General features: G+C 57.9%; 1 protein-coding gene across 1 annotated transcript; it reads right to left on the bottom strand.

Moving 5' to 3' along the window:
* Positions 1 to 6050: 6050 nt before the first annotated feature.
* Positions 6051 to 9309, bottom strand: LOC124701575. The gene is made up of 2 exons (XM_047233664.1): positions 9246 to 9309; positions 6051 to 6493 (listed from the first exon to the last, which is right to left on the bottom strand). Exons 1-2 carry the CDS (start codon positions 9307 to 9309, stop codon positions 6051 to 6053), a joined length of 507 nt encoding a protein of 168 aa, XP_047089620.1.
* Between the last annotated feature and the right edge of the window lie 470 nt (positions 9310 to 9779).

Genomic DNA, 9779 nt, shown 5'->3' with positions numbered 1-9779 from the left:
TTCACTTTCTATTAGATAGCATTTGTTGTTATCTTCCAAACAAATTTGGTTTCATGCGATTCGGAGTTCGGGAGCAATTGTTATTAAAGAAAAAGAGAAAAGAAGAAAAGAAAAAAAGAAGGGAAGGAGCCAGCCGTCTGGACCGGGCCAGGCGCCGGCCCACCCGGTCGAAAACCGGCCTGGGAACCGGTGCCATCCGGGCGGATTCCCGTGGGCCTGGCCGCCCCGTCCGGTCGCAGGCCCGGTCACCGACCGGCCCGCCCGGCGCTGCCTCCGGCCGAACCGGGCTCCCCGCCGGCTGGGCCTCACTGCCCCCACGCGGCCCACCTGCTCGCCCGCGCGGCCGAGCCTTTCCGCCGCCCGGCCACGGCTCGCAGGCACGGCCGCCTCCACGGCCCGAGCCGAATCTCCACCGGGCCGCCTTGGCCGCCGCCGGCCCATGCCACGGCCTGCTGCTCCCCCCGCGCGCCTGAGGCAGTTTGGCCGCCCAGCGCGCCATCTGCAGCGCCCGGTCGGTGGGCCGGTCCGACCGGGCAGGCCACCGGCCTCTCCGGCCCAGGCTCCGGTCGGCCGGCCTGCTGGCCGGCTGGGCTGTCTTTTTCAGCTCGTTTTTTATGCGTTTTACACCCCGTTTCTTCCCCAACGGTTATTTTTCTTCCTAGACTATAAATAGCCCTTCTTCCACCTTGAGCAAGTTAGTTCTTCCCACTCTCTCACCTCCATTGTTGCTATTTGAAGAACTTGCTCTCCCCCTTGATTCCTCCAACCATTCTTGCTCATATTTGAGGATTTGAGAGAGGAGATCTAGATCTACACTTCCACCAAACCGTTTCTTCTCTAAGTGAGGGAATCTCTTGGGATCTAGATCTTGGAGTCTTTGGTTGATTTTCCCCCTTGTTCTTCCTCTCCAATCTCATCCTAGCATTCGTTGCTTTGGTGGGATTTGAGTGTGAAGGACTTGAACACCTCCGGTGTTCTTGCTTTGCATCATTGCATAGTGTTGAGCTCTCCACCACGATTTGTTCGAGTGAGAGACCGTGAGCTTGTTACTCTTGGAGGGTGACCTCCTAGTTGGCTTGGCGGTTGGTGCTCCGGTGATCTCTTCAAGAAGATTGTGAAGAGGCCCGGGCTTCTCCTTCGTGGAGCTTGTGAAGTGGTTGTGCAGCTTGCCATCTCCGGAGCGGAGGAAAAGCTAACCATAAGGAAAGGGCCATTATCCTTCGTGGGTGTGGTTCGGAGAATAGGGTGAGCCTTCGTGGCGCGGGGAATCCTTCGTGGGACCTCCACTCCTCCAAACGTGACGTACCTTGTTGCAAAGCAAGGGAACACGGGAATACATCCTCGTCTCCGCGTGCCTCGGTTATTTCTATGCCCGAGCTCTCTTTCCTTGTGATAGCCATCGTGCTTGAAGTACATATATCTTGCTATCACTTGTGCTACATATATCTTGTGCCTATCTTGCTTAGCTCTAGTTGCCATTGTTACACTTAGTTGAGCTTAGCATATTTAGGGTTTGTGCTTGTAAACTAAACATTAGTTTAATTCCACATTCTTACAAGACAAATCCGCAAGAGTTTGTAATTGCCTATTCACCCCCCCCTCTAGGCGACATCTCGATCTTTCACCACCTCACTTTCTTTCTTCATTATTATTATGCAATATCACCTGGAGATTCGGGTGCTATTTCGTATACACACACCCCAAGGCAAAATGTGTCTATAACATAATAAATAATACAATGCATAAACCACATATAAATTAATACCCACTTATGCTAAACGAAAGCGCTCCCTCGCGTCGCTCCTCTGGCGGCTCGGGGGAGAAACCCTAGCGCCGCCACAAGGCCCTCCCTCTCCCTCCCCCGCTTCGCCGCCGCCGGAGGGGACGCCGGCGAAGCCGTGCGCGCCTCAAGGATGGTGGCGGCGGGGCGGTTGTTTCTCCGCCTCATCTTTTCCCCTCGCATTTCCCCGGCGCGGGGGCGCTGCGAGCGGCAGCGGAGGTTACGGGCTGGCTCGCGGCGGCCGGTGTCGGCCCGGCGGGGCTGCTTCGGGAGGCCGCGGCGGCGCTGCTTTGGGCGGCCACGGCGGCGGAGCTGCTTCGGGTGGACGCGGCGGTGGTGCTTCAATCGGATGGCCGCGGCGACGGCCTGCAGCGGGAGGCCGCAGTGTTGGAGGCCGCGGTGGAGGCCGCGGCGGAGGAGCCTGTGGGTGGCCACGGCGGAGGGGGCCACGGCGGAGGTGCCTGCCGGAGGTCATGGCGACGGTGCTGCTTCGGGAGGCTGCGGCGATGGGCGGGCCCCGATCTGGGCCTGTCGGGCCATGTGGGCCGTGGCCGCTGTTGGCGTTGGCGGTATCTCCGTCATGGCGCTGGGGTGGCGCGGTGTTGGCCATGGTCTGGCGCCGGGGTGGCAGTGCGGTGGCGGCTTCGGGTGGTGCGGGGAGTTCATGTCTGCGGTTTTCGGTGTTCGTCCTCGAGCCCCGTGTCGGTGTTGGTCGGCGTCCCCTCTATGTGGCGTTCCGGCGGCGCCCACGGTGATCTTCGGCGGTACTCTGTTGGCTTCGGGCTGTGCTGCCCTCTGCGCGTCGGAGGCTACAGGTGGGCTAGGAGGTTGCTCAATGGCTGCAGGTGGTGGTTTGTGCCGGTCCTTGTTGGCGGGCGCGAGGTCTTGGAACTCTTTGCTGGGCGAAAGCTCTGTCCTGGCGGCCGGCCAGGACCGACGACGGTGACGCTTGTGGGCGCCGCTTACTTCTTGAAGGCGTCGTCGAAGCGGGTGTTTCTTGTTCTCCGCTCGGGCTCTCCGGGGGGAAACCCTAGATCCCTTGCGGGATCGGGCGTGGACGGCGCTCTTGCGTCGTTTTGCCTCTTGGGGCCTCGCTTTGGATGTCCACCGGACAATGGGACTTGTGGAGTGTTTTGGTGATTTCGGCGGAGGCGGAGTTCGTCTTCGGCCGGGCGGGGCGCGGCCTCGGGGCCGGCGTGGTAGTTGGAGCGGTGGCTCCGGTCTTTCGCCTCCGCCTGTTGCGTTGAGGTGTGGTGTCGACCTGGCTGGTCGTCGACCCGTGTGGAGCGCAGCCTCGGGGCTGGCGTGTGGTGTCGTGTTGTAACGGTTTTTCGGCCTGTTTTCCTCATAAACGGGCCAACTCTTTTCTCCTATATCAATGAAAGGCAAAGCTTTTGCCTCGTTTCAAAAAATAAATTAATACCCACTTTGAATATTGTAACGTATAATTAAACTAGTAATATATGTATGTTATTGTGGTCCAAGTTACTCGTCACTGCTACTAGACTCAGATATTTCCCCGATATGGACAGCACAACATCATCAGCCCAACCCGATGTCGCCTTTAACCTTAACCTCAGCTAAACGCCCAGCCAGGTCACGTTCTTGCATGTCCGCCGTTAACTCGCGCTTTTCCTCCACGGCCAGCCCGGCGAGCCGATCTGTTCATAGCAACTTAACAGTAGTTGTTGTTGTCTGCTACATAGCGTATGTCGCGTGCGAGCTTCTTGACGAGTGGAAAGAAAAATTACCTAAAAAAAAAAGAAATTGCACTCGCTGTATAGCCGAGAAATGTAAAAACAAAAATATTGCGCTCCGATCTGGCCGGCTCAGCCTTCCGTACGTGCTCATAGGGATAGGATGTGAGTGTGTGTATTCATAGGGGTTAATGTATGCGCGTGTTTGTGAACGCCTGTGTTTGTACTGTGTTTCTTAGAAAAAAAATATTAGGCTCCGATCTGGCCACTGGTGCGTGTACGTCAAGCCGTCAAGGTGTTAAGCTTAATTTTACTATACTGAAAAGCAACGGTTTGACAAGGACTTGCTTCTGCCGATCGGTACCAACGTCTTATATCAGCTCACCGCTTTTTCACTTTCACGGTGCTGCCGTCTCGTATACTTGGTCGCATGCTTCTCTCCATACGTACGATCACGATAGCGATTTCTGAGTTTCCTGCTAGAATATATTCGGACAGTCAGTTGACTTGGGAATGGTGACTGGATTTTATCCCAACAAAACCAGATACGCAACTTGTTCACGCCCATAGAATCGATGGATTTCGACACGACGAATGAATATGGGTGTCTTCAGCAAATTAAGTTTGGGTTTTCTAATGTGCTTATCTATCGGCTGGAAACGAATCTGTTCGCTAGCTAATTAGCAAGCTAAGCACATCAGTCATCAGGTGACCGGCGAGATAATACTCTCTTCCCAAGGAAACCATGGGCGCCTTGGCGTACCCGCTCGCGTGCACTATCTGAGTCGCAAGTCGTTGCAGCGGGGATACCGACGGGTCGATTGGCGTCGGCCACTCTTCGTCCCGACTGGCACGCAGCGCAGGCACAGGGTAGTGCAGCGAACTGTACGCGAGCGACGTGAGCCAGCCATGCAAATGCAAATGCAAATGCAAATGCGAGAGGATAGAAAAGCTGAAAAGAAAAGGTCTCTGGATCCGTGTCGTTTTCCTCGTACCGAAATGGATTTCCTCCGTCCACACTCCTTGCTGTTACCTATCCTGCTTCTCTCCCAAGGTACGACCACAATTACCAGGAGGAAATACATAAGCAACTCAATTAACGCGTAGCGGAATGTTCTTCGTTATGACTAAGGTTTTGGTTCTGAGATAGTAAAATTTTCCCCATGGGTTAGGATCTCAGGTTACCGCTGTTACCCGGAAAATCCCGACCGGCTAATAGTCTTACGTTTAGGAAAGCACAAAAAATCAGAACTTTTTGCCTCGTAAGTCCATTGGTCGGGATATCCGGTTACAAACCGGTAACCATATTTCTGCATAGCTAACAGCATCTCTAACTTTAGATGAGTAAACGGAGGAGTAAACTTAGAGGAGTAAAACTTCACTCCTCTAACGGTGGCCACACCTAGCTAATCCCTCAAATTTAACTACTCAAACAAAGTGATTCCACATGGAAGTCTCTCCACGTATTCTTCCTTGTTATTTCCTCAGCTTCTTCTGATGAAATTGAATTAATTTAAACAATCATGTGACCGTATTATTATGAAGCTCTTGACGATTGGGGTCACTCCTTGCACGTAAATCCAACTCAATACTACCTGGAGAAGAACAAGAAAAGGTGAATCCATTAGTGTCATACGGATCTGCGTGTGTTACAACTTGCAAGGAGAGCCGAGGCGAACTTGGTGTGCAGAACCTATAATTCAGGATTTGAGTTGTGCATTGTTGTACCTGTGTACGGCTCTTCCCTCTAGCCTTGGCCATCTCTCTCAGGATGTTGGAATCTACCACGGAAGTGCCTTCCGCGAGCAGCTCGTCGACCCTGTCAATGTTGCCTTCCTCCGCCTTATGCTGCCACCCACGACCCATCCTGTCATACTCGTCAACACGCTTTGAAATATACAAGTAAGAAGAGACAATGTCGAGCTAGTAGGTCATGGTGGTGCGATGGTGTGGGGGGGGGGGGGGGGGAGGGGGAGGAGGGAGGGGGGTGACGCGGTGGTGCGAGCTAGGCCTATTCTGACCGGCGTCGGCAAGATCAGCATGGATGGTGGGCAGCAGAGGAGCCGAAAAATTATACTCGACCAAGCCTGGGTCTCTTATATTAACAGAATTGGTCACTTTTTATGGACCGACTCTTATAAATTTACTCCTCTAAAGATTTTAAGAAATCAGTTAGGTGTAGTTTAGAAAAGTAAATTCAGTTTTAGAACCCGTTTGGCAGCTCAGTTTTTTGAAGTATTTTACAAATACTTCAGTTTTCCCGACCAAAATGAAGCATTGAATATTTGAAAGCATCATGGGAAGTTGGACCCACCCGTCAGACATAAACGAGAGACCTGGGCGTCCGGTCCAGAATCGAGACAGCCCTTGGATCAGATCATCAGAATATGCAATGTGCCTACGTGTCTTTCTGCTTCCCCTACAACCTACACAGTACCTAAGCCAGCCAGCTAAGCTACGCTACGCTAGATTAGCATTAGTCAAAGTCCCTAATGGTGGATTAGTATACACGCTAACTACAATCGAGCTGTTTTTTTCCAATCTCGATCCTCGCCGGACGGCGAGCCGGCTCGCTACTCGGCAATGGCGCCGAGGTCTGTCACGAAGTTCCGGCCCAGGCTGGGCGTCCTCCGCGAGCGCCGGCGGGACCCCTTCTCTCGGCTCCTCACAGGGGCGCCTCCGGCGGCCGAGTCCGGGAAGACGAGCGGGCCGTGGTGGTCGGCCCCCAGCGCGGCGCTGGCGCGGATGGCGAGCGCGGCCATCTCCTCCGCCCGCAGCGGACGCCGCCGCATGGCCGCGGGGAGCACGAAGTAGAGCTGCCCGGGCTGTAGCTCCTCGTCTGCAGCGACTGCCGCCACGGCGCCGCCGAGCTCGAGCCCGTCGGCGCTGCATAGGAGGCAGGCGCCCGCGCCGTCCGCGGCAGCAGAAGCCGCCGCCTTTAGCGCATGCGTCGCGAGGGTGCCCCCGGGGAACCGCTGCAGCTCGCCGTCCGCGAGCACGACCCTCGCCGCCGCCGCTGTAGGGGCTGGCCCCGGCGACACACGCCGGACCAGCCCCTCCTGCGATCAACGCCGCTGCCCTCTCTCTCTCTCTCTCGCTCAGACGGAGGAAAAAGAAGACACAAGGTTTCTGGCCGGCGACGAACGCCGCCACGGGCGCACCAACGCCCGAGTCTTTTCTGTATTGCAGTGTGGCTACATTGCTCGGCAACTCAATACTGAACTAACTGATTACAGGATGGCTTTATAGCGTGGGCGATCGCAGCACTCACGCACCCACGCACTCCATGCACTCACACCACTAACAGCACATACCTATCCTAGTGGATCATGCACACACGACATGCAGCTAGCTACAACGGTACAGACTGACTCAACGCACTCACCAATCGCCCCGCGCACGAACGCCTTGACGATCCGGTCTTCCTCGATCCTGAGCCCCCCTGCTCCTCCGCGAGACCTGGACGTCGTCATGCTTCCGCTGCGCCCGCTGCGTCCTGTCGCCGTCGCCATACAACGGCTTATGCTAACATTCACCCCCCTAAGCCGTGATTGCGCCGCCCATCCTGACGTACAGGACACCGGCTTCTCGTCGACGCGGGGAGCGCCCTTCTTCATCTCCGGCGACACACGCCGCAGCTTATCTTCCCGGTGCACCAACGCCTCGGCGCACGAACGCGTCCATCTTCTCCGGTGGTCCGCACACCCTCGACTCGCGCCCATGCCACGCACGCACGTTGGCAACGCGGCCACTCGAGCAGCTCGATCTTCTTCCTCCTTGGCGACCGTCGCCGCGCTCCACACGCCTCCAGCTCACGCCCATGCCGCGCACTGACGCAGGCAACGCGGCCAGCCCGGCGCGCCCAGGACGCGGTTCTCTTCCTCGGCGACACACGCCGAGTTTCTTCCATGGCCGTCGCATGGCGCCGCTACAGCCTCCGTGGCCGCGCAGCTCCTGCACGCCACCGCCTTGCCACGCCACCGCGGCCTCTGCGCCACCACACAGGTCCGCCGCGGTCGCCGCGCTCGCCGCACATACGGCGTCCCCTCGCCGCCTCCGCGTCCGCCGTGCTCGTCGCGGACCGACCGCACGCCACGGCCGCGCCTCGGATCGACAAGGCTCTGATACCAAATGTAGGGGCTGGCCCCGGCGACACACGCCGGACCAGCCCCTCCTGCGATCAACGCCGCTGCCCTCTCTCTCTCTCTCTCGCTCAGACGGAGGAAAAAGAAGACACAAGGTTTCTGGCCGGCGACGAACGCCGCCACGGGCGCACCAACGCCCGAGTCTTTTCTGTATTGCAGTGTGGCTACATTGCTCGGCAACTCAATACTGAACTAACTGATTACAGGATGGCTTTATAGCGTGGGCGATCGCAGCACTCACGCACCCACGCACTCCATGCACTCACACCACTAACAGCACATACCTATCCTAGTGGATCATGCACACACGACATGCAGCTAGCTACAACGGTACAGACTGACTCAACGCACTCACCAATCGCCCCGCGCACGAACGCCTTGACGATCCGGTCTTCCTCGATCGTGAGCCCCCTGCTCCTCCGCGAGACCTGGACGTTGTCATGCTTCCGCTGCGCCCGCTGCGTCCTGTCGCCGTCGCCATACAACGGCTTATGCTAACATTCACCCCCCTAAGCCGTGATTGCGCCGCCCATCCTGACGTACAGGACACCGGCTTCTCGTCGACGCGGGGAGCGCCCTTCTTCATCTCCGGCGACACACGCCGCAGCTTATCTTCCCGGTGCACCAACGCCTCGGCGCACGAACGCGTCCATCTTCTCCGGTGGTCCGCACACCCTCGACTCGCGCCCATGCCACGCACGCACGTTGGCAACGCGGCCACTCGAGCAGCTCGATCTTCTTCCTCCTTGGCGACCGTCGCCGCGCTCCACACGCCTCCAGCTCACGCCCATGCCGCGCACTGACGCAGGCAACGCGGCCAGCCCGGCGCGCCCAGGACGCGGTTCTCTTCCTCGGCGACACACGCCGAGTTTCTTCCATGGCCGTCGCATGGCGCCGCTACAGCCTCCGTGGCCGCGCAGCTCCTGCACGCCACCGCCTTGCCACGCCACCGCGGCCTCTGCGCCACCACACAGGTCCGCCGCGGTCGCCGCGCTCGCCGCACATACGGCGTCCCCTCGCCGCCTCCGCGTCCGCCGTGCTCGTCGCGGACCGACCGCACGCCACGGCCGCGCCTCGGATCGACAAGGCTCTGATACCAAATGTAGGGGCTGGCCCCGGCGACACACGCCGGACCAGCCCCTCCTGCGATCAACGCCGCTGCCCTCTCTCTCTCTCTCGCTCAGACGGAGGAAAAAGAAGACACAAGGTTTCTGGCCGGCGACGAACGCCGCCACGGGCGCACCAACGCCCGAGTCTTTTCTGTATTGCAGTGTGGCTACATTGCTCGGCAACTCAATACTGAACTAACTGATTACAGGATGGCTTTATAGCGTGGGCGATCGCAGCACTCACGCACCCACGCACTCCATGCACTCACACCACTAACAGCACATACCTATCCTAGTGGATCATGCACACACGACATGCAGCTAGCTACAACGGTACAGACTGACTCAACGCACTCACCAATCGCCCCGCGCACGAACGCCTTGACGATCCGGTCTTCCTCGATCGTGAGCCCCCCTGCTCCTCCGCGAGACCTGGACGTCGTCATGCTTCCGCTGCGCCCGCTGCGTCCTGTCGCCGTCGCCATACAACGGCTTATGCTAACAGCCGCCTCACCCACCGCCGCGTCCCCCGTCACCGCCGCCACCGCCGTAGCCTCGCATGAGTTGCACGCGCCCATGGAGAAGAGTAGTATTTGCCGCACGGCCCGTACACAGATCGAGGTGAAGAGCTCGTGTAGATAGCTGGAGCTCTGCACGGAAGGCGGTGGTTGCGTTGGGAGGAGCAAGGCGAGCGCTTCGGGGTTTATATAGAGGCGAGGAGGTGTCGCGGCGACGGGGAGGACGCCGAGCTGGAGGTTGTTGGAGACAGCCTGCATGCGGGGACGCCTACAGTAGGCGCCGTAAATGTGTGACACTGTGCATCGTGTCCTAGCAAGCTAGGGACGTCCCGTCCGTCTGCTGCTCCTGCTACTCCGTGTAGTGGCAATGGCGTCGCCATGTGTGGATCTAGCTACCTCTCTGCATCCGTGGCACACTGGCGTTTCAGGGACCCACGGGTGAGTGGCTGCTGACGTGTCGCGGTTTTTGACGTGTCGCTGAGAAATTGAATTGATCACGTGTTCTGATCATCCTCGGGCAAAACATGATG

The sequence above is a fragment of the Lolium rigidum genome, chromosome 3, assembly GCF_022539505.1.
Source record: "Lolium rigidum isolate FL_2022 chromosome 3, APGP_CSIRO_Lrig_0.1, whole genome shotgun sequence".
Lineage (NCBI taxonomy): Eukaryota > Viridiplantae > Streptophyta > Magnoliopsida > Poales > Poaceae > Lolium > Lolium rigidum.
Note: the sequence above shows the minus strand (reverse complement) of the source record. Positions and strands in the feature narration are given on the sequence as shown.